General features: G+C 51.9%; 1 protein-coding gene and 1 non-coding gene across 8 annotated transcripts; one reads left to right on the forward strand and one right to left on the reverse strand.

Annotated features, from left to right (window-relative positions):
• On the reverse strand, positions 1-27,733 carry VWCE (von Willebrand factor C and EGF domains). 7 transcript variants are annotated; one of them, XM_032489530.1, is made up of 20 exons: positions 27,085-27,322; positions 24,510-24,604; positions 24,299-24,388; positions 23,833-23,961; positions 21,464-21,580; positions 18,727-18,843; positions 17,728-17,856; positions 16,683-17,125; positions 16,507-16,600; positions 15,250-15,332; positions 13,592-13,679; positions 11,849-11,934; positions 10,509-10,626; positions 9,806-9,891; positions 8,386-8,482; positions 7,522-7,604; positions 6,331-6,421; positions 6,166-6,248; positions 5,723-5,813; positions 1-998 (listed from the first exon to the last, which is right to left on the reverse strand). In XM_032489530.1, exons 1-20 carry the CDS (start codon positions 27,192-27,194, stop codon positions 403-405), a joined length of 2,826 nt encoding a protein of 941 aa, XP_032345421.1. In that variant the 5' UTR covers positions 27,195-27,322; the 3' UTR covers positions 1-402. The 7 variants fall into 7 exon arrangements, 6 of the variants coding, with proteins under 6 accessions (XP_032345421.1, XP_032345423.1, XP_032345420.1 ...); XM_032489532.1 differs by lacking the exon at positions 23,833-23,961 and having other exon boundaries at positions 27,085-27,323; XM_032489531.1 differs by lacking the exons at positions 23,833-23,961; positions 24,299-24,388; positions 24,510-24,604 and having other exon boundaries at positions 402-674; positions 796-998; positions 27,085-27,733.
• TRNAA-GGC lies at positions 12,890-12,961 on the forward strand. The gene has a single exon. It is a non-coding gene; the product is annotated as a tRNA-Ala (tRNA).

Raw genomic sequence — 27,733 nt, forward strand, 5'->3', positions numbered from 1 at the left:
GGGGACACCGAGATAGCCTTTAATCAGGGAACCTCAGGTAAGGACGTGGGATGGCTGGTGACACAATCCCCATGGAATCCCATCCCCCTCTGACCCTCCTCCTCCAGCGGGAGGACTCAACCGCCCCGACCTTTCTCAAGACAGGCCAGCCGTGCCATCCAGGGAGGATGCTGACTGTGGAGGACACACTGCTGGATTCTCACAGCACATCCCAAATGCTTCCTGGGGACAAGGCTACGTCGGGTCCTGGGGGCTTTCCATCCCCACCAGGAGTCCTGCAGGAGTGAGCCTCCGGCTTCAGCAGCCTTGTCGGCCCCCAGAGCCGCCCTGCAAGCTCCCAGGGCCATTGGCAGTCTTCTCTGTCTGGAGTCTCCTGGGCATGGCCCTGAAATGGAGGCCTGCTTACCCAGCGGCCTCCTCCTCCCGTGAGGTCCCCACGGCAGGCTGCGGGGGGTCCGAGCTGGCCGTGGCTGCAAAGGCTGCGGAGAGTCTGCGAGGCCTGAGAAAGGTAATGGGGCCCTTCGTGGAAAGGGCTGAAGCTTCAGTCAGGACGGTGGCAGGCAGAGAGGGTCGTCTGGACGCCGTGTGGGCCCCAGCGGTTGAGGATGAGGGGTCTGGAGTAACAGGAGGTGGCCCAGGAGCCCCAGGAGAGGCTGGAGGTAGAGAGGAGGCTCCTGGAGGAATTGAAGGCCCTGGTGAGGGCCGAGGGGGCTGGGAGGCCCTAGGCTCCCCTGGCAACTTGCCCCCTGACCCCAAAGGGAACGAAGGCGAGGCCTGGGCTCCTGAGGGGCTCACAGGTAAAGTCTGCATGTTAGACAGGTTGGTTCTTAAGAGGAGCTGGAGCAGTTGGAGCGCTGGCCTCTGAGGTGATGCCGCTGGGGGCCCCGGGCAGGAGCTGCAGTTGACGGGGGCCTCAGTGTCTCCCCGGGGGCTCCGAGCCGCCTTGCTGAGCTCCATGTCCCCACGAGGAGAGAGCCCCCGGCTTTCCTCCAGGGAATCTAGAGAGAGAGGTGATGCAACAAGATGCACAATGGTTCTCCCTGCGGCTGAGGCAGTTCTGGGAGTAGCTGCACCAGAGACAGATGCCCAAGCTCTGTCCTCCAAGGGTCCTTGCACATCTGGGGTTGGGGTGGGGAAGTTCCTGCCTCCAGGGAAGTAGACGGAAAAGGAACCATGAGCAGACAGAGGCAGTCCACCAAAGGCATTGGCTGTGCGGCCTTGTGTAAGGCACATCACTCCCCTGAGCCTCCATTTCCCCATCTGTAAAATGGGCTTCATGGTAACAATGACTGCACAGGGCTACTCAGTGAAGATGGAATGAAATGGTGCTTGACAGATCTCAGCCTAAAGCCAAACATAAACTATGGACTTTGGGGGACATTTATGTCAGTGCAGGTTCACCAACTAGCAAATGTACCATCTGGTGGGGGATGTTGATGGCAGGGGAGGCTGTGCATAAATGGAGGGCAGGGGGTATGTGGGAGCTCTCTGTACCTTCTGCGCAGTTTTGCTGTGAACCTACAATCACTCTAAAAAAAAAATCTATTGAAAAAATTTGTTTTTAAGTCTCAGCCTGGAACCTGGCACATCATAAGGGTTTAATCCATGGTGAGAGAACTTGGAAGGAAGAGAGAATATTAGAGAAAATATTGGAGGAAGGTATGATCAGGGGGAGACAGAGGCCAGCTAACATATTAAAAATTGGAACTACTACATTATTAAAATGATCAAAAGGTAACCTATAACCTTTAAAAATTGTGAATCACTAGGTCATGCACCTGAAATTTATATAATATTGTACATCAACTATACATCAATTTAAAATATATAGATATATAAATCATCAAAAGAACAGTCACACTACTCTGTGAATATACTGAAAACTACTGAATTGTGTACTTTGAGTGTGTGACTTGTATGGTATATAAATTATATCTCAAGAAATATTCATGATCTAAAGGAAACAATTCATACTGTATTTCAATAAAAAACTGTTTCTCCTTAAAAAGAGTTCTCTGTACTGACAGGCATATGTAGGATAGATAAAAAAGATTACACTGTATAGCACAGGGAAATATATACAAGATCTTGTGGTAGCTCACAGCGAAAAACAATGTGACAATGAATATATGTATGTTCACATATAACTGAAAAATTGTGCTCTACACTGGAATTTGACACAACATTGTAAAATGACTATAACTCAATAAAAAATTGTTTAAAAAAAAAGAGTTCTCTGTACATATGACTGAAACATTATGCTGTACACCAGAAATTGACACAACCTTGTAAACTGACTGTACTTCAATAAAAAAAGAATGCAAAAAAAAAAAAAAAAGAAAGAAAGAAAGAAAAGAAAGGGCTCTCATTAGGAAGAGGCACGTGGCAAACGGACGTGAGGCTGATGCTCCAGGAGAAGGAACTAGGCTCTGCATCTCACCTCTTTGGGCTTCAGTTTCCCCATCTGGAGGCAGGAGAGCAGAATGGGAAGGAGCATAGGCGTAAGGAATCAGAGGGACCTGGCTTGAGTCCAACACCACCACACAGTGTGGCCTCAAGACAGAAACTTCTTGGAGCCTCCATTTCCCCATCTGCAAAATGGAGCTAATAAGAGCGTGCAGGCTGGAACGTTCCCAGGGCATTTAAATGAGATCATGCAGGTCAAATGCTCCCTACGCTGCCTGGCACCTTAGCCTCTAGAAAGCAGACGGAATAATACCTATCAGCTTGCAGAAGGGTTTGGGGTGCTTAAGGTGAGATCGACTCTGTAATCACTCAACAGTCCCCAACAGAATGACTGTATGGGATCAGGGTGCCTCCAGCCCCACCAGTCTCGACAGCAGCTCTTCATCCACAGATCTGAACAGCTGCTCTAAATAGAGAACATCCTCTTCAAAAGATCAAAGGAGTTAAAGAGACATTTTATACAAATGGAAATCCAGGCCACAAATCCATGGAAAAATTCACTGTATTGCTGGAAGTTTAAAAAACGTAAAAAAGCCACATTCAAGGTTCTTGATGGACATGTTGAATTAGAAAAAATTAAACTCAAAACACACAGTGTAGAGCTGGTAGGTATGTGGGGAACCAGCTCTCTGTCTAGGACTCCTGTCTGGTCATGTGCTGTCATGCCGGAGGAGTTACCAAACCACTCCTGACGCCCTATGATCTAGTTACTCCATTTAACTGCAGGGTCCGAACACAACTCACAAAATTTGAAAAAAAAAAAAAAAAAAAAAAAAAAAAAAGCTGTCTGACCAAAGGTTTTTCACAGTAGGTCCAAAAAAAAAAAAAGAGGAAAAAGAAAGAAACCACCTAACTATCAACTAAAAAGGCAAGGGGTAAGTAAACCAGAGTATGGGAGCTTTTTTCAAATGGCCAGCTGAGGGCTACAGCAATACTTTGAAACTGTGTGTTACAGTAGGTTGTCCACGTCCTGTTTATATCTCTGCAAAAAGAGCCACGTGGATGAACACTAATGATGGAGACAGACAAATAAATGAGAATAATTTTCAGGAGTCAATGCAGCATAGTAGCTGAAAGCATCAACTCTGGGCTCAAATCCTGGCTCTATCAACCAGCTGCGTGACCTTTAGGATCTCTCGTCACCTCTCTGTGCCTCAGTTTCCTCACCTGGAAAATGCTAATAGGACCTATCACAAAGAGTTGCTGTGAAAAGGGAATGAAACAAGATATATGAAGACAGACAGATGGCCAACAAGTACATGAAAAGATGCTCGACATCACACATCACCAGGGAAATGCAGATCAAAAAACCACAATAAGATACCACCTTACACCTGTTAGAATGGCTGTCATCACAAAGACAAGAAGTAACAAGTGTTGGTCAGGATGTGGGGAAAAGGAAACCCTTCCATTGTTGTTGGGAATGCAAATTGGCGCAGCCACTGTGTAAAACAGTAAGGAGGTTTCTCAAAAAATTAAAAAAGAACTATCATATGATCCAGCAAGTCCACTCCTAGGTCCATATCCAAAGAAAATGAAAACATTAATTCAAAAAGATACCTGCACCCCAGTGTTCACTGCAGCATCATTTACAATAGCCAAAACATGGGAACAACCTAGGTTTCCACTGATAGATGAATGGATGAAGATGTGGTATATATATATATATATATATATATATATATATATACAATGGAATATTACTCATCCACAAAAAAAATGAAATCTTACCATTTGTGACAACGTGGATGGATCCACAGGGTATTATGCTAAATGAATAAATCAGACAGAGAAAGATAAATACCATATGATCTCACTTATATGTAGAACCATTAAAAAAAAAAAGAAGAAGAGCTCAAAGATACAGAGAACAGATTGGTGGTTGCCAGAGGTGGGATGTGAGGGGTGGGCAAAATGGGTGAAGGGGGTCAAAAGGCACAAATTTCCCGTTATAAAATAAATAAATCATGGGGATGTAATGTACACATGACTATAGTTAATAATATTGTATTGAAATACTATATTTAAAAGTTGCTAAGAGATTAAATCTTAGCAGTTCTCATAACAAGAAAAAAATGTTTGGTAACTTTGTGTGGTGACTGATGTTAACTGGACTTACTGTGGTGATCATTTCATAATATATACAAATATCAAATCATTACATTGTACCCCTGCAACTAATATAATGTTATATGTCAGTTATACCTCAATTTTCTTTTACCTTTTCTGTTTTTTAAATTGAAGTATACTATATGTTTTGTTAGTTTCTGATGTATAGCACTGATACAGTTATATGTATATATACATATATATATTCTTTTTCATTATTGGTTATTACAAGATATTGACTATAGTTCCTTGTGCTATACAGTAGGATCTTGTCGTTTATCTATTTTAATATATAGTAGTTTGCAAGTGCTAATCCCAAACTCCTAATTTATCCTTTCCCCCCTTTTCCCTTTGGTAACCATCAGTTTATTTTCTGTATCTGTGAGTCAGTTTCTGTTTTGTAAATATCTTCATTTGTATCATTTTTCAGATTCCACAAATGAGCAATATGATATTGGTCTTTCTCTGTCTGACTTACTTCATTTAGTATGATAATCTCTCTAGGTCCATCCATAATGCTGCAAATGGCATTATTTCATTCTCTTTCATGGCTGAGTAGCATTCCATTGTATATATATCACATCTTCTTTATCCAGTCATCTGCTGATGGACCTTTAGGTTGCTTCCATGTCTTGGCTATTGTAAATAGTGCTGCTATGAACATCGGGGTCTATGTACCTTTTCGAATTAGAGTTTTCTCTGGATATATGCCCAGGAGTGAAATTGCTGGATCATATATACCTCAATTTTTAAAAAAAGAAAAGAAATAATATATGGTGTTCCTTGACCCATAACGGGTGCTTGGTACATATTAGCAATTATTCCCCTGCAAAGTGGATTCAATTCCTAAATTCTAATTTTTAAGAAGGGAAGAGAGCAGAGGAGGAGATTAAGGAAGGAAGAAATGAAGAAGAAAAAGGAACGATAGACAGACTTGTCAGACGGCACGTCACAGGCAGCATAAACAGCACAGATGAGGGTCAGCAAGGCCAGGGCACACTTCGTGCTTGCCGCGTGACCTTGAGCAGGCCATGTTCCCTCTCCAAGCCTGGGTTTCTCACATCCAGTACAAGTTCTGTGTCTCTGGGAAGAAGAGCAAAGTGGAACGAGACGATGGTGAAACTCCACGCTGCAGAGGCCCACTTACCTGGGCAGGAGGAGCAGCAGTCCCCAGCGGGTGTGGAGGGGTCTGAGCAGGCCCTCTGGCAGGGCACCTCCTCACAGCTCACCTCTCCCAGCTGGGGAAGCAGAAGGACACACATGAGAAAGCCCAGAGCAACTCCCTGCCCAGAGCAGCGTCCTCGGGGATTTCTGGCACCAGCAGCTGGACCCACGGAAAGATCCGGGGCGGATGCTGCAGTACCCAGCCCTTGCCTGAACAGGTGAGCCCAATGGAGCAGGGCCACCTTAAGGAAACTTACAAAGGGAGAGGATACCATCAAATCTGAAAGCGTTCTGGCAGGTAATTAAAGTTGAAGAACGGCAGGAGGAAGATGCGGGGATACTGGCTAAGGGGTTCCAAGTTTGGCCAAGGGATGAAAGGCTAGAAGCCCTGGCCAGGAGGCTCCAGGGTCCCCAGGCCCAGCTCACCTGGCATATGCACTGGGTACAGGGCTCATCGTCCAAGGTGAACACCTGGCCATTTCCCACCTTCCTGCCCTCGTAGTTGCAGTCTGCAGGGGCAGAGGAGACAGGCGCTGTGAGAGCCAAAGCCCACCTGGGAGCCCCAGACATGGGGTGGCTGGTCCCACTAACCTAGGCACACCGGGCAGCACTCCCCGTCGGGGTGGAATGGGTAGGTGCAGGTGATGGGGCAGTCCACCGGCGAGCAGGCCACCGATCCTAGCTGCAGGACACAGAAAACACATAAGGCCCTTCATTCAGGGAGGCTGGAAGGACAGTCGGGAAGGACAGATCACACAGCCACTGAGTGCCCATCAGAGCCACCAAGGTCAGGGAAGAGGTCCTTGTCAGAGGTGGGAGAGGAACTGTTCACTGACAGAGTCTGTCCTCCCACTAGAACACAAGCCCTACGGGACCAAGAGCCTGGCCTTGTCTACGGATCTTATCTGTCAACAGGTACCTGTCAAACAAATCCATGAACCACCCAGGGACGCTGAGCACTAAAAACGTAGGAGAAAGGACCCAGAAGCCGAAGCTCCCCAGAGCACATGGCTATGAATGAATAGGGCCACTCAGAGGCCAGAAATGCTCACCCTGAATTTCTCAATCTTTTTGTAGACCTGTCTGTTTTCACACAGCGTCTGTACCCACCACCAGCAAAGAAACTCCATTGGCACGAAACAATTTTGGCATGACAAGCAATAAGGACTTTCTTTTTTTTTTCCATTTTCCAAATACTAAATGATATCCCTATCATTTAGGGGTAAAAGTGTGCTTTCTGAAGCAGATTCAGAATATGAGGATTTGATTCTTGGCACTGTGACTGACTAGTTGTGGGGTCTTGAGCAAATGACTTGTCTCTCTGTGCTGCATTTTCTCACCTAGCAGATGGGGATGGAGGTGGTACCCAAGTCATAGGACCCCCCCGTGGATTAACTGAGGTTGAGCTGAGAGCAGGGACTGGCACTAGCAGAGGCTAAGAATGTGAGTGTATTAAAGATTCCATACAGAGTCCTGGGTTTGAGTGCATCACCCCCACTCTCAGCAGGAATCCCTGGGCCGCATTTTATACCATAAGGAGCTGGCCCCCAAGACCCTTCCTGGTCACCAGAAGGGGAGGACTTTTGCTAGGTAGGGTTAAAAATATTTCTCTGACCCTGAACAAAGATTCACCCTGGGCAGGGCTGGAGGGAGCCGGCTTTCACCATGACCCAGAGTGACCTTTCTCTTGGAGGTCTCTGGATTTTGCCTCCAGGGTTCAGGAGCTGGTGGGAAGATCCTGGGGAGTTTCTGCAGACAGGGGTCAGGTCTGTGTGGTCATACCAGGCATATGCAACTCAGACACGGGTCCAGCATGGATGGGAAGGTCTGGTTGTTGTAGAAGATTCTGCCTGTGTAGGTACAGCCTGCCAGAGAGAGCACGCGGTAAGCACCAGCCGGGGCATGGCCGGCCTTCCCCAGGGCGGGAGTCCAAGGCCGATCTGGGTAGCAAAGGTCAGGCCAGCTGCCTCCCCAGGCACTTGCCCCGGGAGTTGGGGAAGGGACAGAACACTTTTAACTTCAAGATTTTGAAGACAAGGTCCTACTGTATAGCAAAAGGAACTATATTCAGTACCCTGTAATAGCCTATAATGACAAAGAATATGAAAAAGAATATATATATATAATTGAATCACTATGCTGTGCACCAGAAATTAACACAACATTGTAAACCAACTGTATTTCAATTAAAAAAAAGTGATAATGGGCACTTTTAATTTTTTGTTTGCTTTCTGTATTTTCTAAATATTCTATAATAAAATGTTACTTCTGAAATAACAGAAAAGGTAAAAAAAATGACTATTAAAACATAAGGGGTGCTCTTCGTTTCCTCTCCCTGTTCTCTAATCATTTCCAGATACAGTTGCTTGATCACCCCACCTAGGCTGCAAGCTCTGCATATCTTCACATCTGCTTCCAGCACCCAGACAGGGCCTCCCTTGGGCAAACTGCTTTCTGGCTCTGAGCCTCAATTTCCTTATCTGTAAAATGGGCTGGGTCCCCAGGGTCACTGAGAGGATGACCAGAGATAAAGCATGTTTTTTATGGAGAAGCCTGACACAGGGTGAGCCCGGGGGCCGGGGGTTGGGTAGGGATGGCCAGGGAGGGTGCTCTGCTTCTCCCCCACATCCCCGGGAGGGGAATTACCTGCAGAACAGTCCGGGCAGCACTGTCCAGGGATCCGTATCGGGTGAGGGCAGGAGTCCACACAGTCTGTCCTCTTGCAGCTCACTGAGCCGTCTGCCTGAAGGAAGGAGGAACTTCACCAAGAACCCACCTGCAACACCAGTCCCCACCTCCCTTCCCACCCTGCTCCACCCTGCCCGCCCCCCCAAAAGAAAGGTTAGTGCTGCAAACTGGCCAAGATTTACCCTAAAGAGCACCACGAGGCAGCTAGGAGCTGGCAGGGATCCCCAAAGAGATCCAGCCTCTTGGGAAAGGAGGTGTGAGCCTTCCAGAAAGGCGTCCCTCATCCCAGGAGGGGGAAGGTCAGAGCTGGGGTCTTGGTCTCCTCGGCTTCCTGTTCCTCTCCCACAGAGGCCAAGACTGCACTGTGACCCCATCCAAATTCTCCTCCCAGAGTTTCCCTGAAACCCTGGCTCACCCCAGATCTATGGAGTACAATAAAATACTATTTTTATAGAAAGGTATTCCACCGGAAATGTCTTTCAGAGATGAAAGCACCATATACATTTCTTTTTTTCTAAAAGAATCTGAATGTTTATGAACCTTTTATGTTACTTTCTTGTCATACAAATGCCTGAGATCAGTCCTAAAGGAGAAAAAGGCAGCGGATATACTTTCCTCCCGACTCTAATTCCAGTGAAATGTGTCCAAGTTTTGCAAAGGTCTAGGACTTTTTAACAAATGGTGCATCAAAGGGACTCAAAGGCCGTTCTTCTCATAGGCTCATGTGCACGTGAGTCACCCGGGGATTAAAAGGCAGATTGCTGAGTCCGGAGGCCTGGGCAGCCTGAGGGTCTACCCAGCTCCCTGGTGATGCTGATGGCACTGCGGGTGCAGGGATCTCATTTTGAGAAATAAAGCTCTAACCTCTAAGGGACTCAAAACTCCTTTAAAGTTGAAAAGAAAGCCAACCTATACTTAAACATGAGCTAAAATGATGCTGTGTTGGCATTTCTGTCAATCTGACGCTAAAACTCACGCACCCTCACCTTATCCACTTCTGATGAGATGAGGTCACGTGATTCGTGTTAGGGAAGGAAGCCTTGCAATTTCGCAGCTGAACTAGAGGGCTTCGGGCTGCCCCAGCTCCCTTGGTCATCTGTGCCCGGGGAAAACCCGCTACCAGGATTCCTACTTTCATCTCTTTATGCCAGCAGGTCCCCACACAAGCAGTGTGTCACACACCACTCTGAAGACAGACCGCCAAGCTCTGTCCTCCTGAAAGTCTAACGAAGACAGAATAAACTGGATCCCAGCCCCTTCTGTAAAAATGGGATTTGACAGCATGGAGGCGAGACTGGGGCCGCCAGCCTGGGGTGGCCCCGCTTCTGGAGGGGGGAGGGCCGGGAAAGCAGCTGAAGGCGCGCAGGTTGTCATTCACCTGGCAGATGCATAACTCACAGGGATCACCGGGAGACCAGATCTGTCCAATCGGAAACTCAACCCCGTTGTCGTCGAGAGAGCAGCCTGGCCAGGGGACAGCAGGGGAGAAAGGGCGCATGGGCAGAAGTGCCAAGGAGGGTCCTGAAGGCCCATGGGACCGACGGCACTGCCCCGCCAAGGACAGACAGATGCCTCGGCTCACTCACACAGTGTCCACGCAGCCACCTTCCCGCAGCTGCCACCCGCTGGCTCAGATGGTGAATTTTTTCCCTGCCCAACATGCACCCAGTATACAGGGACACACTCACAAATGTGAGCTTCCGTGCACACCCACAAACACAAGCCATTCACACTCACAGAACCCACTCCCATATGGACACACACACACTCACACAGATACAGCAGACACACAACAAAAACACATACACACTCAAAAACACACACAGATACAACTCACACGCAAACACATGGACACACGTACACAAACTCACACACAGATGCCACTCATACACAAACTTAAAACAGACAAATATATACACTCACAGACACACACACATCCTTCCAGACACACTTAATGCAACACACACGGAGAACACACACACACACTAACAGTCTCAGGGGTGACGCTCAGCCTCCCTCCTCTCCAGCCTCCAGACCCGGGGGTGGGTGCAGCCTGGGATGCAGGGCTGCGTGGTCCTCACCTGTCATGGGTGTGGGCTTCCTGCAGGTGAAGCAGCACTGCCCAGGGCCAAGCCACCACTCCTCGCGGGGACAATCCAGTTCTGGACATGGCGTGAAGGAACATTCCACCTCCCCATTCTGGAAGAGAGCCCAGGGGCACGGACCAGAAAGAGCAAAAGAGGAGGCCGGCAGGCTGCCATCATCCTCCTAAATGTGATGAATCTCCAGCAAGCCAGAGTGGAAGGAAGGGCGAGTCCTCCACTGGGGGTTGGGGGTGAGGCTGGAAGAGGGTACAGGGAAGGTGCCGCTGTCTGGCCAGAGGGTCCCTGGCCTGCCCTAGCTGCTGCCTCCAGCATCTCTCCGCCTCACTTCTGCAACAGCTTCCTGTTCTCACTCCAATCCACTCTCACCCTGCAGCCAAAGAACTCTCTTGTGGGTCAACCTGATCTCATCACTCTGCCACTTAAAACTCTCTGGCACCTCTGCCAAGTCCAACCCCTCTGCCTGTCTGGCAAAGCCCTTCATGACTGAGTCCGAGGCAGAGGCTGTCACCCCAAAGTACCACCTTAGCTGATGGGGCTGTGTCCTCCAGGTGCCTGGATGGTTCCTTCAGCCCCACTCCCTCGCCTCTAGACACACTCACCTCTGCAGAGCAGCTTACACTCCAGAGCTCCCCTGGGATCAGCCTGAGACCCCGTCCTCACTGGACCTCTTCCCTTGCCTGTCCTGCTCCCCCCACCAGTGTCTCCTGAGAGCGCACCCTCCGAAAATCACATGAGAAGCCCACCCCACGCCCTGCCTCTCAGAACCCAGCCCAAACTGGATGCCCGCCTCAGCCTGGTCTCCCCTCTCTGGCATCCTGGGCTCCGGCCAGAATGGACATCTTCAGACCTTACAACACGTCGTGCTCTCTCCTGCCTCCTGCCTTCTGCTCATGCAGTGCCCTCTGTCAGGCACACCTGTCTCAGCTCCCACCTGACTAGTCCTCGACATCCTTACCATCTCTGCTTAGCATCCCTCCCTCCTAGAACTAAAGAGCTCCCCCCGGTCACCTGTTCATTGCCCACCTAGCTGCGTGCCCCCTGACAGAGGGGAAGGGGGCTGTCTTGTGCTCAGCTGCATCCCCAGCACTCAGCATTGACCCAGGCATTCAGTAGGTGCTCAGTAAATAGCACTGCTCAAGGACAAACTTCAGGGAGGCAGAGGGGAGGCCTTGGTGAATGCTAAGGTCCCTTTGATCACTTTGCTTCGTCAGTATCCCTTTTGCTGCACGGCTGCTCCTCTCCTCCTGGACAAGGCATCCTGGGGAAGTCCGGTGCCCTACCCCCTCCCCGTCACCCATCCTGGAAGAAGCCCCTACCTGGCAGACACAGGTGGTACATTCATCACCAACCCCGCTGAACACAGCCCCGTCTGCATACCACCGACCGTGGAAATAGCATCTCACTGCAGAGAAAGGAAGAAGCAGTTCACGGTCTTTGCGCAGCTAAAGAAAAGGGGGAGCAAATGGGTGGGGGGGTTGGGGAAGAAAACGCACCTCCATGATACCCCACAGCACTCCTACACCCAGGACCCCAACCGTAGCCCCCCTCCAAACTCTCAGCTAAAGGTACACTGGTACCTAAAAATTGACAGAGAATGAGCCACATCAAAATTAGGTCCTAACTGAGAAGGCAAGGAGGCCCTGAATAATTAGAGTCAGAGAAAAGAAGAAATGAAAAAGATGGCCCTGTTTAATATGGTATTTGTCTTTCTCTGTCTGACTTACTTCACTTAGTATGATCATCTCTAGGTCCATTCATGTTGCTGCAAATGGCACTATTTCATTTTTATGGCTGAGTAGTATTCCATTGTGTATGTGTGTATATGCATATATATATATATACACATATGTATATACCACTATGCTGTACATCAGAACTAACAAAACATTGTAAATCAACTATATGCCAATTAAAAAAAAAAAAAAAAAGACAGCCCTAGACACCTAAAGCAAAGTCTGGGAACGCTGCTGTTCCCTAGAGGCTGGGAGGATTCAGTGGGAGCCTCTCATCTGAAGATCCCCACTCCCACACTGGTAAAAACAGCCTAAAAAACCTGCGCAGGCCCACCTGACTTCTGTCACACTGCTCTGGGTTCAAATCCCAGCTACACAACTCACTTGGGGCAAGATACTTAAGGCTCGCTAAGCCTCAGTTTTCTCATCTGTAAAATGGGGTTAACGGTTCCTACCTCCTAGGGAGTGTACTGCCTCTTCAAAAACTATTTTAACTAAAAATAATATAATATTCAAAAAATAGTATTAAATACACCAGAAATTGACACAACATTGTAAACTGACTATGCTTCAATAAAAAAACAACAGTAACAAAAATAGTATTAAAAAGAACACTATGTGAGGGAGGGTATAGCTCAGCGGTAGAGCTTGTGCTTGGCGTGCACGAGGTCCTGGGTTCGATCCCCAGTACCTCCGTCAAAAAAACAAATAAATAAAAATTTCAAAAGTAAAATAAAAAGAACACTAGCTTTGAAATCAGATAAGCTTGAGCTGAAGCTCTGCTCCTTTACTAACTGACTGTGTGTCTTTGGGCAGTGAGGACCTCTCTGAGACTCAGTTTCCTCACCTATAAAATGGGGCTATTAATAGTACTCCCTCAGGGCTGCTCCATATGGACTCTGAGATCAAGGACTGGCAAGCGCCCCACACAGCCGTGGCCCAGAGCCGGCAGTGACAGCAATGAGGTCATCTCAGGAAAGAGAGCCATGTTTTAACAAAGGACCAACTCATTAGTGGGGAAGGGGACACCCCTCCCAGTCTCGGGACAGAGCCATGCCAAGGGTGGATTCAAACCCCTTCCTGTCAGTGTCGAAGGCACCACCCCGGGCGGGGGCAGGCCAGGCTGTGAGCCCAATCTCGTATCCAAACTACTGTGCACACGGTAGGTGCTCAATTAAAACAGGCACTTTGAAATGCTTCCCTTGATCTGGGTTTCTAAAGCAGAAATCAATCTCCTCCTTCTGTCCTCCACTCATCCTTCCCCCAAAGCACCTCCCCGACACACTAAAAGGCTAAATGCCCTCCCCCAACCAAAGAGCCACTTACCTGGCACGCAAGTACAGCAGTCCGGCTTCGGGGAGGTCTGACAGGGGCCGGGAGGACACTCAGGGGAGATGCAGGACACATTTCCAGCCTGAGGAGGGGAGAGGTGTGGGGAGCCCGGGGGGGGGGGTTGGGGGGGAGCAGGTGGAGGAGGGGCACCAGGCTCTCTGTCAGGCCCTACTGTCGTTCCCTATTTCCACCACACTCAGGTCTCCTGTCCCACACAAAAGCCTCCAAAAGGAAGCCGTCCAAGACCTTTAAATGTCACTATGGGCTCACAAGGATACTGTGCAGGGACCCAGTACCAGGGCTTATTATGGTGTGGTTTAGAATATCCCCCTTTCCAAGATGAGCAGACCGGAGAGCAGAGCAAGCTGCCTAGTCCTCCATAGCATTCCCCCCATGGCATCCCCCCCATGGCATCCCCCCCATGGCATCCCCCCCATGGCATCCCTCCATGGCATCCCCCCCCAATGGCACCCATCCAATAGAACCCCTCCCACAGCATACAGAAGTTCCGGAAGGATGCTGAGGATGCTGAGAACAGATGTTACTCCACCAAAGGCACCTTCCTGTGCATCTGAATTTTGAACCAAGTGACCATATTGGCCAAGAAATTACATTTAAAACTCAATTTTAAAAATTGGAAGTTACGAAAAAAGCCCCAGGCTTGGGAGACAGCCAGACCTGAGGTCCATGGTCTGCTCCTACAAGTCATGTGACTTTTTGGGCAAAGTATATCCCCTCTCTGAGCCTCGGTCTCCCTGTATGTGAGATGAGCTGTGAAGGGCTCCTCAGTCAGGGGTCACTGAGGACTGTGAAGTGTGGTCATGCACACCAGCGTTTGACCACTACACCTGTGTGCGTGGCACAGAGGAAGGGCTCAACAAAAGGGGGTAGGAGCTGTCACCTGCCCCCCACCCAACCTTACAATGCAGCTTCCACCATTCCTGCTTGACCAGGGGCCGCTTTTAAAGATGATCAGAGGCAGTGAGAGTTGGTGGACAGAGCCTGGGTTTTGGATGCAGACAGATCTCTGCTCAAATCCCAGCTCAGCTACCTCCCAGCTTCAGTCTTTTCATCTGTAGAATAGGGGCAGTAAAGCCAACCTGGAAGAGCTGCCAGCAGCCTCAAGTGAGGAACTAGATGGAAAGCACCAAGCCCCCTGCCTGGTACACACTGTATGCTCATAATCCAATCCATGGGACAGCATCTGGCACTTAGTAGGTGCTTGAAGCAGTGGATTTGCTTAAAGCAAAATACTCTTTAACAAGCTAAATCTGGTCATGAGCCTTCTCCTTCCCGATGTGGACACCTTTATGGTGCTGGCAAATATTTTGCCTGGAGAGAAAAACAGCCTCCCTGGTGGGAAGTTTCCGAGGGAGTTTCATCCCCTCCCCTTCCTAGACAGATGGACCCTGTGTGCCTGTTGGCTCTTTTCTGCTCAGCAGAAGCCTCCCTGACTCCACAGACTACAGGCTTCCCTCCCCACCCGACCCCACACTTTTAAATTCAACAGGTTCCGACCAAAATCCACAACCCGAGAACTCTCTCACCATTCAGTCAAGCTCACCTTTAACATCCAGTCTTTCCTCCTTCCTCTAAAACCCCCCAAAGGTTAAGAAAACACCCGCAAGGCTTTGGGATCTTGTGATGCTCACCAGACAGACACAGACGGTGCAGTTCTGGTTGGGAGGTGAAAACACGTCCCCTTCAGCCCGGATGACGCCACTGTGAAAACAGCCTTTGAAAGACAAACAGGAATGGAGGCATTGGACCTCTTCAAAGTAGAGGAAGCTTGAGGGCTTCATTACTTTTCCAGGCAAAATGTACCTGGAGGCTTCTCCTACCAGCCTGGATGCCCCAGGAGTGGCAGATCCACACACTCAGACCTGTGTGGTCCTAGGACCCCTGGGGAACTACAGGAGATATTCGCATAGAATGCCCTGGGAGGACTCCGTTCATGTCTGATAAACCCAGAACCGCTGAGAACATGGCATTTTATTCCCATAAGGCAGGAAAGGCAGCCAGACAGCTCTGGGTTCAAAACCTGGCCTGCCTGCTAAGCCCCCGAGCGACCTTGGACATGTCACTTAGCCTAGGACTCTTATGTCTACCGCAAAATGGAAATACACCACGTGCCCTGCAGGGGGCTTCAAAGGATGCACACCCGCAGATGTAATGCACCCAGCACTTTACATTCAGGCCTTAGTATGCGGTAGGGACACAGTAAAAGATCACAATTATCATTTTCATTCTAACCCCTAGGAAAACTTTTTCACTGCTGCTCAAAGTGCAGCGGAAAAGCAACTGATCATGTTGGGGGGGTTGTTGTTCACAGAAGCACAGAAGCTCAGGCCTGTCCCTAAATCCACTGAATGTGAACCTCTATTTTAACAAGATTCACGTGCAGTGAGTTTTGAGGAGCTCTGCTGAAGGACTTGTTAAGATTTGGGGTCTTTATCCTAACAGCAATGAGAGGCAAATGAAAACCTGTCAGCAGGTTGTTGGAGGGAATCAGAAAGGGGGGAGAATTCATAAATGATTATTCCTGCAGTGGGAGGGGGTAGGGACAGAGGAGGCGACTGCTGAGTGGGTCTGGAGGAACTTGCTGAATGAATGAATAAATGAATGAATGAAGCTCGAAAAGGATCCTCAGGAGATGAAATGTTCCCCCTTGAAGGGTACCTCAGCATAGACCAGTGGCTCTTAAAGTGACTTCTGACTTAGCAACACCAGCATTGCCTGGGAATTTGTGAGAAATGCAAAGTCCTGGGTCCTACACCTGCTAAATCAGAAGCCCCCAGGGGGCGAGGCTCGGGGAACTCGCTTCAGCCTTTCAGCTACAGAAAGGCCAGGGGAGGGTGAGAGGCAGGACCACGTGGGACACTCACAGCCTCCCCCAGACCAGCTCGCACCTGTACATGACGGGCAGCAGCCCCCATCTCCAGAGGGAATCGGGTGGGAACAAGCAGCTTCACACATCACCTTCTCACAGGTCACTTCCCCATCCTAGAAGCAGAAACTGGAGTTCCAGCCACCACCAGGCCCCAGATACTAGACCAGGGACAGCCCGAGGACCCCTCATGCCCACCTGGCACCAGCACTGGGAACAGCCAGGCTCTGTCCAGCGGCTCCCCGACTCATACATGGCTCCCAGGTGCCAACAGGCAGGGGGTGCTGGTGCCAGGCGTGTGGCTTCCGGGCCCCTGGGCATGGAAGGGGTCACCACCACCTTCTCTTGGAGTTGTGAAGGAGGTCTGAGGGTCCACAAGAGAGAGGCACTGGGCACGGGGATGGCCGTCGGGGTGGACAGCAGCTGCGTCGGGGCAGAGGGGGAGGACACGGGTAGTGCAGGTGTGGGGGATGGCAGTCGGGTGGGCCTGACTCCCACTGGGGGCCCTGGGGCCCCAGAAGGAGGGCTGTGTCCTGGGGAGAGGGCGGGCCGGCCTGCCTCTGGAATCAGCAGTAGCATCTTAGGGGGGTGCTGCAGAGGCTGCAGGATGGCTGATGGGGCCAGCACGGCTTTTGGGAAAGCTGCAAAGGAAAGAGAGGTGTCTTGAGGGAAGCGGCAGGGGTCAGAGGCGAGATTCAAGGGGCCTGGACTCAGCTCCAGCGCTGCTAGTCACTCAATGTCTCTGAGCCAGTGTCTTCAATATAATGGGTCTAATACCACCAGTTTAAACTCAAACCGAGGGAGCGGCGGTGACGACTAGGGGAGAAGACTGATGAAAAAGTACCAAAGGAGCAGACAGAAGTTACCAGCTGGTGATGCTGAAGGTCCAGCTGCCTGAGACGCTGCAAAATCACACTCTTCTCCCTTCCCTTCCTCGACAGCCACAGAGGAGACTCAGGTTTCCTGAGCCAGGCAGACCTTCTCTAAGCCCTCAGAGATCCATTCTGGGAATGACCCTTCCCTACTTCTGTGTCCTGACAAGTCCAGAGTGTGTCCCCTCCTCCACCACCCAGATGTGGCTTCCTAGGAGGAGATGCTGAGGTTCAGGGGAAGGAAGAGAGCCTGGCGCTGGGAGAGCGGGGCCGGGGAGGGGCCAGCTCTGGAAGCGCGGGACCTGGGGCCGGGGCGGGGCCAGCTCCGGGAGGGTGGGGCCTGGGGCCGAGAGGGCGGGGCCGGCGCTCACCTTCACAGGACACTCGGTCAGCTCGGAGCCTGAAGCCAGGTCGGCAGGTGCACAGGAAGCTGCCCACGGTGTTATGGCAAGAATGGTGACAGACTCGCCTCTCCAGCGGCCTCCGACACTCGTTTACATCTGCGGGAGAACCTCGCTACCAACGGCTGCCTTGTCCCTGCTAACGAGTCCTTCCTCCATCCCTTAGCCCAAAAGGCTTGGGGGAGTCTCCCTGCCACGTTCTTATGGGGTCCATCCCTGCCCCAGGGTGCGGATGTGACTTAGAGGGCCGGGAGTGGGGCTGAAATCTGGTGCTAGTCCCTTGGAAGGTTCATACATCCAGTAGATGCACCAGTAACTTATGCCCCAGCACTGTGAGCAGTGATTAAGTGCTGGCTGGTGGGGATGGGCCCCACTGGGGATCTCATCTCCAAACCTTCCACCATCCCACTGTCAGGCACTGTCGAGTGGTGTGGGCCCTTCTGAAAAAGTCTCAAAAATCACTGCACTGCTCAGGGCAGGCTTCAGGACAAACACCCAGCTCTGCTAGAACAAGGTCTTTTTTCAGGCCCATGGGACCCCACCTTCAACCCATGAGCCAAGCTCCAGCCAAACATGCCAATCCCTTTCTGGAAATTTCTGCTAATGGGCTGAGAAAACAGGGGTCTCCTTCTAAACCAGAGGAACCAAGACATAACGTGCTTTATTTACCCAGGGGAGCAAAGGCAGCCAAGAAAATGGGTGAGCAGAGAGGAATCCTTGGGGTGTATCTGGGAGAGGGTGGAAGAGAAACATAACAGGATGAAAGTGGCATGGGGCCAGGAAAAGTCCAAGACAGGGTCTTCCATTAGGAGCCACGCCAACCCCGGGGGAAAGGCCGGCTCTGAGCGCTTGCAGGCTCCAGGGAACCAGGAGGTCCAGGCTGTTGCCCTTTCCTTGTCCCTGGGCTCAGCCTGTCCATCTTCCTGATTGGCAGCGTCAGTGCGAAGACAACAGGGTCCCCGGCCTTACCTACACAGGAGTGCCGGTTGCCGTGGAGATGGAAGCCAGTTCGACAGGAACACCTGTAGCTGCCAATGCTGTTTTTACACCTCTGCTGGCAGGGGGTCCCAAGGCATTCATCAGTGTCTGAAGGGAACAGGACACAGCTGGAGCTTATTTCCCCCTGGAGTTTTGGAAATAGGTGGTCCTCCCTGCCTCCCTTATTGACATCTCCTACCAGACTCTTCACCCATCTCCTTCTCACCACCCATATTCAGTCTATCAACTCCTAAGTCCCCCCTGGACTAGTCCACTTCTCTCCAGCCTCACTGCCACACCCGAGTCCACCCAGGGCACCTTTGTCTCTAGCCTGGAAGATAACAACAGCCTTGTGTGTCTCTCTGCCTCTCCCTGTGCTCCTCCCAAGCCACCCTCTACACAGCCTCCTGGATGTTCTGACCAAAGGGCACCCTGATCAGGCTGCTCTCTGCTTAAAACCCCTCCAAGGCTCCAGTAAGCACAAATGCTGCACCAGAGCTCATGAGCCCTGGGCTGCCTTTCCCACCTCCCTCCTTGTCCCTTTCTCTTTACTCTGGCCTAAATTCTTGCCATCTTCTAAATGCTCCTGTGGCCCTCCCCCTTTGCCCATGTTCTCCTTTCTGCTTGGAATGCCTTCCCATCTTGTCTGGCTGGAAAACTTTTACCCATACCTCAAAACCCAGCTTTTAAACCACCTCCTCTGTCAAAGCTTCCCCAAGCCATTGTTTGAAATTATGAAAAACTGGAAATAATCTACATGTTCATCAATAAGAGAAGCATTAGTAAACTATAGATATTTGCATTGCAGAGTACCAGGCAACAGTTAAAAAGAATAAAGCAAGTCTGTTGACCCTGATGTGAAGATATCTTCAAGACAGATTGTTGAAGGGAAAAAAACAAGCAGAGGACCAATGGGGATCAAATCTCAGCTCTAACGTGATTGTGAGCAAGTTCATTTTTTAAGCCTTAATATTCCTATCAGGCAAATGGAAATAAACAGTACCAACTTCACCGGATAATTTTGAGAATGAAATGAGAAAATGCATTTTAAGTGCTTCACATGGTGCCTGGAACACAGGAGTTCAACAACTGTTAGCCACTCATCTCTTATTATCCTATCTCTGTAAATGCACGTGTGCCTATGTATCCCGTACTAGGGAGGGGCAGGCAGGGCACTCATCGGGTTGATAACCAAGTGCTACAGATGAATTATGTTCCCTCCAAATTCATATATGGAAGCCTGACCCCCAGTGTGATGTAAAAGGAGGGGGGCCTTTGGGAGGTAATTAGGTTGAGATGGGGTCTGGAGGGTGGGGCCCTCTTGATGGGATTAGTGCCCTTAGAAGAAGAGCCACCAGAGAGCTTGCAGCTCTCTCTCTCTCTGCCTTGTGAGGATGCAGAGAGAAGGCAGCCTTCTGCAGGTCAGGAAGAGAGCCCTCACCAATAAATGAATGGACCAGCAACTTGATCTTGGACTTCTCAGCCTTCAGAATTGTAAGAATAAATTTCTGTTGTTTAAGCCACCCAGTTTGTGGTATTTTGTTATAGTGGCCCAAGCAGATACTAAGATACTAGGGTTATTCTCTAGGGAGAGCAGAGCTTGGCAGTGAGAGAGAGGGCCTGAGGCTAGGGCCATGACTTCTAAAACTTTTTAAATAATCTACAAAAATTTCAAACACACAGAAAATGGTACCAAGTATCAAGGGGAGCTTCTGTCTTTGCTGCCTTATTAAAGAGAGAATGTTTCCTTGGTTTCTATAAATAAAAGTCATTTTTACAGAATGAGTAATTACTTTCTTTTGTTTTAATTGAAGTATATAGTCAGTTATAATGTGTCAATTTCTGGTGTACAGCACATTGTCCCAGTCATGCATATATATACACACATTCATTTTCATGTTCTCTCTTTCATTAAAGGTTATTACAAGATAGTGAATATAGTTCCCTGAGCTACACAGAGGAAATTTGTTTTTTATCTATTTTTTTATATATAATGGATAACATTTGCAAATCTCAGACTTCCAAATTTACCCCTTCCCATTCCCTTTCCCCCAGTAACCATAAGATTGTTTATTACGCCTGCAAGTCTGTTTCTGTTTTATAGATGAGTTCTCTCATCCCGTTCCCTTTGAAGAAAAGATGCCTTCTCTTCCCTGGGTTCCCACAGCACTTACCCCTCATCCCAGCCTCTTTATTCTTCCCCTGCCCACCAGGTGGGGGCTGCTGGAGGGCAGGATGTTTTCCTACTGTGTGTCTCCAGAGCCTGGCCCAGCACGAGGCGGGTGGATGAAGTGAGTCCATCACAGCGTGCCTCTCCCACAGCCCTGTCCCCTCTGACCTCCTCCATCTCAGCGGCCTCCTCCCTCAGGTTAGTCTGCTCTGCCTGCCCTGAGCTCTCCCCTCAGCCTCTCCTCCACTCCCAACCCCTACCCTGTAATAAAGGCACTAGCAGTTTCTCCTGAGTCGTGATCCAGAGAAAAGACCCTAGAGTCAGACACACCTGGATGCAAGCTGACTCCTCCTCTTACTGACAGAATGGCTTTGAAGCCTCAGTTTCCTCATCCGTAAGGTGAGGATGCTAACAATATCTCCCTCAGGGGTCGGGGTGAAGGTGAGACACGATCATGCCTAGAGAGCACAGGTTGGGACCGCGAGGGCCCTGAGTACAAGGTCAGAGTCTAACAGCAGTGGCGACGCCATCACCATGACCCCTCCCAGAGCCACTCACCTTGGCAGCTGTGGCGGTCAGCAGACAGCTGCATGCCCGGCCCACACTCACACACGAACCCGCCTTCCGTGTTCACGCAGTGGCCCTCGCAGGAGGAGCTTAAACACTCGTCGATGTCTGGGGAGACAGAAAACATTCTTGAACAGCCCACTCTGATCGTGGTTCGGGGGCAGGGAGAAAACCCACCCCATAAGGACTCTGTGTCCACACGGGGCCTACTCTTAGCAGGGTGGAACCCCCACCCTACCCCAAGGAAGTCATCTGGCTACGAGGGAGCCCCCAGGAAGAAGAGGCCGACGGGCCAGGCCTCTTTTTGACCCACACAGAACAGATGACAGAGAGGCTGGCAGAGACAGAATCATTTCCAACGGTCCCACCTACAGGGCAACCCCAAAAGGCAGACGGGAGTGGGCAGAAAGGATGATTAAATTCCCTTAAGTGTTTCTGGAGCACTGCCTGTGTGCAGCAGACCTAGAGGGGTGGAGGGGGAAGCTGCCGAGGACACAAGTGTGACTAAGACACTGCTGACTCTCCAGATGGCTGCAGCCTGAGAATGTAGGAGCCACAACACACGCCCACGAGAGGCCAGCATGTGGCCGGTGAGACGTGCCCCATCACGGACCGCCTGGCCACAGCAGGGGTGCAATGGAGGAGAGCTGGACTGGAAGGTCCAGGAGGTGTCAGGAGGAGGGAGCCGTCAAGCAGAGAGAGTCTAAGAAGCTTCCTGGAAGGATGGGGAATGCTGGGGACTCAGTCTGGCCAGAGATTAGGTTCCTGTCCGAGAAGTGGGAGGCAGAGTTGAGAGGTGGCGGGTTAAGGCTTGGCTGTGGAGCGCAAAGGGGTCGCCAAGCCTTCTGCCCAGGGTAGGGGGACTGGATCCAAGTAGTACTTTAAGGAGGTTCAGATCAGGGGCGGGGAGAGGGGAGACAGCTCTGCATTTCAGCTTCAAGGCATCCCTTCCTATCTGAGAACCATGGCGGCTCCTGAGGGCCTATGGGATCAGCTCTGCCCACTCCAGTCGGCCCCTGAGTCTTCATCCAGCCCCCTGGTCCCACACCTGCTGGTCACCTCCATTCTCCTCTCTTGCTCTTCCCACGGCGGGCCTTTTGGGGCCATACTCACTACCTCTAAGGAGCTCACCCTGACTCACCCCATCCCACGGGGCCCCTCATGGTGGTGGCCAGTGCCCCCCTGCCCTGCGCTTGCTTTGACATTGGGCTCTGGCTTTTCCCTTGGTCCAGTTTGCCTCGGCCATGTGTGTGTGGAAAGGACTTCAACCAAAACTCCTTCATGAGACCCCTGACCCCGTAGTTCTCCTTCTGGGAATAATCAGAGAGGCCAACCAGAAGCCTCTTTATTGCAGCATTATTTATAGCAGCAAAACATTGCAGACAAGCTAATGATGGATGGCACAGAATTAGGGACTTGAATTACAGCAGCCACATCTGGAGCCGTTAAAAATTATGTTGTAAGGACAACTTCCTGCTCATGACACCAAGTTAAGTGAGAAAAATAATGAACGAAAGCAATAAAAAAGGTATGATCCCAATTTTATAAAACACACAAACATGCCTGACACACATAAGCACAGTCACACACACTCACAAACACAGACACACCCAGAGGAAAGGGCAGAAAAAAAAATAACTTCATTTTAGTAACAAATATCTATGGGTAGGAACTTCAGAGAGATGTTTATTTTCATCTTTCTACCCTTTTACTTTCCAAATGTTCCAAAATAAATTATTTTTTACTTTTATATTCAGGGGAAGAAATATTATTTTTACAAAGTTCAAATTGAAAAAAAAAAAAAGGCTTTCAGCTCTCTGGAAAGCTATGTAAGAAACTGGTCACAGTGGCTGCCTCTGGGGAAGGTCACAGACTTCACCCATGGGAGCTTTTTTAAAATACGAACAAATAATACTTTTACAAAATAACCATTGAGTTTCGTTTGTCTCAAGTTTCAAATGTCACTTTTCCAAGGGAGCCTTTGGTGGTCAGACATCCACTCCAGTCCTGGTTCCCTGTGCCCTGTGGGCCCTGGCACCGTCCACTCCACAAGTAACGGTCCCCTCACAGGGGACTGTCATCGTCCTTACTTGTCTCCCTGCCCCGTATTCTGAAGCAACATAAAAGCAAGGACTGCCCCCGTAACCCCAGCCCCAGCTCAGTTCCTGGCCCATAAGAGGAGCCCTGTGAGTATTTGTGAAGTAGCAGAAGGGACAAATTTCATGTGTCCACCTGCCTGCCCACCCACTCTCAAACTTCAGAGCTGCTCCACGCTCAGCTCTGCTCTGGCATCTCTCCGGAAACCATCCTGGCAGGACCGGGACCACCCACCCTCTCCCCACGGTCCCCAGGCCTCTCACCGGTACACCTGATGCCGACAGCTGTCTCTGTCATGGAGAAGCCCACAGGGCACACTCGGGCCACCTCCTGACAGCCGCCATGGTTACAGGTAAGGTCACAGCCATACTCCCCGCAGGGTCCGTGGGCTTCTAAAACAGGCACCGCACCCATGAGCATGCACCAGGCCACAGTCCCAGCAGCCCCCGCCTCCCTGGGCTCCTCCTAAATCCTTTTGGGAAGTTGGCTCTGCAGGCAAACAGGCCTGAGTTTAAATCCAGCTCTGCCACTTGCTGGCCGTATAACCCTGGGCGAGTCACTAGCTTCTGTGCCTCAGTTTCCTCATCTATAAAATGGGAATGAGAATGCCTATCTAACGGGGTTGTTTGAAGACAATATGCCAGGGCACAAGTGCCCAGGGCCTAGCACATAATCTCAGTGAAAACTGAGTTCTTCCCATCAGCATTGCCCCACCCCACCCCCAGTTACCTGGGCAGGTGGCCCCTTGCTCTCCATCCTGGCAGGAGCAGACGTTGGGAGCGATGCAGATGCCACTCCCACAGCCAAAGGAGCAGAGGGCTGAGAGGAGAAAGGCAGGTGAGGGAGTGGGGGCTGGGGTCCCCAATCTGCCCCTCAGGCCAGCCCAGGGAATGAGCGCCCTTCTGTGGAGGACGTTCGGGGCACAGAGACAGGCACTTACGAAGGGTGCAGTGCCCACTGCCCATGGAGGGTGCCCAGCCAGGGCAGCAGCCACTCCCGAACCCTGAGAGGCAGACGTGGGGGCCCAGCCGGCGTCTGCAAGAGAGGAGAGAACACCTTCTACATTCTGTACCAGAGGGGAGGATTCCTCTACAGGGCAGTGAAAGCCTTCCAGCCAGTCAGTGAGTCAGTCAGTCAACAAACAGTTCTGGAGACACCACACCCCTGCCAGAGGAATAGTGGGAAGTTTCCAAAGAAAAATGACCCAGACCATCAGTCCCTCCTGGAGGCAGGACAAAGATAAAGGTGTAGGAGAACAGACACTAGTCTCCTACAGATGCCTGCCACATGAACACAGAGCAAATAGGGGCCACAGAGCTGAGGAGGGAAGACTGCAGTGGATGAACAGCCCCAGGGACGGCTGCCTCAGGGCCTTTGCACTTGCAGTTCCCTCTATGACGAAGGTTCCTCCCCAAACACATAGTTCCGTCTCTTCTTTTACCCAGGTCTATGTTCATGTCACCTTCTCAGGAGACCCTGCTTGCCCACCCTACCTTGCTTTATTCTTCTTCATAACACTTACTCCCTGGGACATTAAATTATGTATTAGTTTGTTGATTTATTCATTGCCTGGCTCCCCAACTATTCCCTGAGGACAAGGGCTTCATCGTTTTTGCTCACCTCAGCACTAAGGGCAGTGCCTGGCACATAGTAGGTTTTCAGTAAATGGCTGTTGAGGGCAAGGTTGAGAAGCAAAGCCAGCAGAAGAGAGGAGGGGGGGGCGGCAGCTCCAAGGGGGCTGGAGAGATGTCATTCCCCAGGTGACAAGTCTGGAGTTGGGGAGGGGGCACCAGCGAGCTGCCCAAAGGAGTGAAGGGGAACCCAGAGCGCCCGAGGCTGGGCGAGGCAGCACAGCCACGAACAAACCACTTTCCCCGCCTTCCAGGGACAGATAGGAACCAGGTGACAACAACATAGTGTGACAAGTGCCACAAGGCAACAGGCTATGGAGCCCCAAGGAGCGTCTGGGTAGGTTTCCTGGGCTGAGGTGGGAGAGAGGAACAGAGGCGGCTGGTGAGAGTGGAGGAGTGTTCCAGGCAGAAGGAGCTGCACGTGCTCGAGCCTGAAGGGGGACGGAGACCATGACTAGAACTGGTTCTGTGATAATGAAGCCCAGCCTGGTTGGAACTGGGAATCCTGGTGCAACAGAACAGGGACAAGAAAACCCTTCCCAACAGTGTTCTACCTGTGTTTGGGGGCTGATGGGAATATTCTGCCAGTCAGGCCATCTACGGAGCACCCACCAGGTGCCAGGCATGGCAGAAGGCACTGGGGACATGAGTGGAGAGACAGACTCAGCCTGCTCTGGGGGAGAATAACCTGTGTCAAAAGTGACAAGTATTCTAGAAAGGGAAACTCAGGGCACATGGCAAAACAGAAACGTCTGCAGAAAACTGTCCCTGGAGCCTGTGAGAGACTTTTCCCTCTCTGAAGTCATCACAGAAAAAGGGGCCCTGGAAAGGGGTGGGGGGGTGCGGCAGGGATGTCTCGCCCGCTGCCCTTGCTGGAGCGATTATGGCAGCAGCCAGCGAAGGAGGAGCCGGCAGCTCCTGTTCCTCAGATGGGGCTTTCAAAGGGACAGGGGTGCCACCAAAGCAGCAGATGGAAGGATGTCCGGGAAGCCGGTGGAGCTTCACCCTTAGGTGGGCGGGGGCCGAGCACCCACCACAGAGCCCCAAGGAGCCTAGGGAGGGTGGTGACAGGGAGACAGGTGGCAGGCAGGAAGGCTCTGACGCGCCGCGGATCCAGGCCTATCTGAGCAGGAACTGGCGGTGGCTGCAGAACACACGTGCGGCTGCGAGCCTCGAGGGGCCGCCCCCCTGCGCGCCCCTCGAGGCCGTGGCCGCGGGCCAGGCCGCCCGCTGACACCGTGTTCCCTCGCTCGGAGCATCACGCACACACGCCCTCGGCCCGCGACGGCACGGCCTCCGCCGGGAGGAGACACAAGGGGAGGGCGGCATCAATTGAGAAAGAGCAAGGGGCAAACACCCCACCCCCGCCCGCGCGCAAACACAGGCGGAAACCGAAACATAACCCAGAGACCCCGGCGGTTCCAAGGTCCACGGCGTGCGCAGAACCTGGACACAGGGAGCCCCTAGTCACAGAGCGGCGGGCGCCGCGGGGCAGGCCAGGCACTGCCTAGGCAGAGCCCCGGGCACGTTCGGGAGCGAAAGGCAGCCAGTCTGGAGACCAGTGGCATGTCCCGGGGTCCCCTCGCCAGGGGTCCGCGCTCCACTGGTCTCAAGAGTGGCTCAGGCAGCTCCTGGATCTCCGTTCCCCGCGCCAGGTCCTAGTCAGGACAGCCCGGCCAGGGGCGCAGAATGGGCACCCGCTCAGAGCACAAACTGCTGTCCCTTTGTCCCGACCCCCTGGGCTGCGCCCGCGCGCGGACAGCGGCCGGTCGGGGGAGCCCCGACCGGCGCCTGCTCGCGGATCCGGGACGCCCCTTCGCGCCTCCCGGCTCTGCGCTGGTAGCGCTCTCGCGGAGGGGCAGGGCAGGGGCGCAGGGCGCTTACCTCTCGGCCCCGAAGTGCCCGGGCGTCTTCCTCCCGGTGTAGCCGCGGGCCGGGGTCCGCGGCAGCAGGAGCGCGACGCAGGCGGCCCGGAGGAGCAGTCCGGCCCACATGACCGGCGGCGGCGGGTCCCCCCGGCTCGGCTGGGCTCCGGCGCCGCGCGCGGGGGAGGGGGCTGCCGGCCCTCGCCCCTCCTCCTGGCGCCGCGGGGAGCGAACCAGCGAGCCCCGAGCTGGCACGCGGAGCCGAGCAGGGGAGCTGGGGACGCCGAGAGGAGGGGCCGGGGGCCGCGAGGGGACGCGGCCGACGACTGGGGGGGGGGGGGGGTCGTCTCTGGCACCTCGGAACGAAACACACAAAAGGCAGCGCCGCCCGCCAGCCGGTGGCCTCCTGGGGAGGCGCGGAGCCCGGGGCGGGGGCAAAGATCAGGGACCCCTGGGGGCGGGGTTTCGTCCTCGGCCCACACCCCCTGCCCGGGTTTGGGAGTCTGCTTCCTGCGACTGGCTGTAGGCGTCATATTGAGGCCCAGAGAGGAAAGAGACTCCGGGAACAAGGCTGGCGCTGGAGGCTTCGCGTCCCAGGCTTTGATGGTCTCGGTGGAGCTTGAGATGCCTGTGTTGTCACGAGAAGGTGGCATGCTGGGTCATTTTAA

This window comes from Camelus ferus, chromosome 10 (assembly GCF_009834535.1).
Source record: "Camelus ferus isolate YT-003-E chromosome 10, BCGSAC_Cfer_1.0, whole genome shotgun sequence".
Lineage (NCBI taxonomy): Eukaryota > Metazoa > Chordata > Mammalia > Artiodactyla > Camelidae > Camelus > Camelus ferus.

Bases quoted from the DNA above. Each gene is read 5' to 3' on its own strand.
- VWCE (XM_032489528.1), bottom strand. From the start codon at position 27,718: ATGCCACCTTCTCGTGACAACACAGGCATCTCAAGCTCCACCGAGACC. The intron at 13,680-15,249 runs GTGAGCATCACA...TCCCCTCCTCAG, and splicing joins GCACCGTCTGTGTCTGTCTG to GCTGGAAATGTGTCCTGCAT. The intron at 11,935-13,591 runs GTAAGTGGCTCT...CTTTCTCTGCAG, and splicing joins CTGCTGTACTTGCGTGCCAG to TGAGATGCTATTTCCACGGT.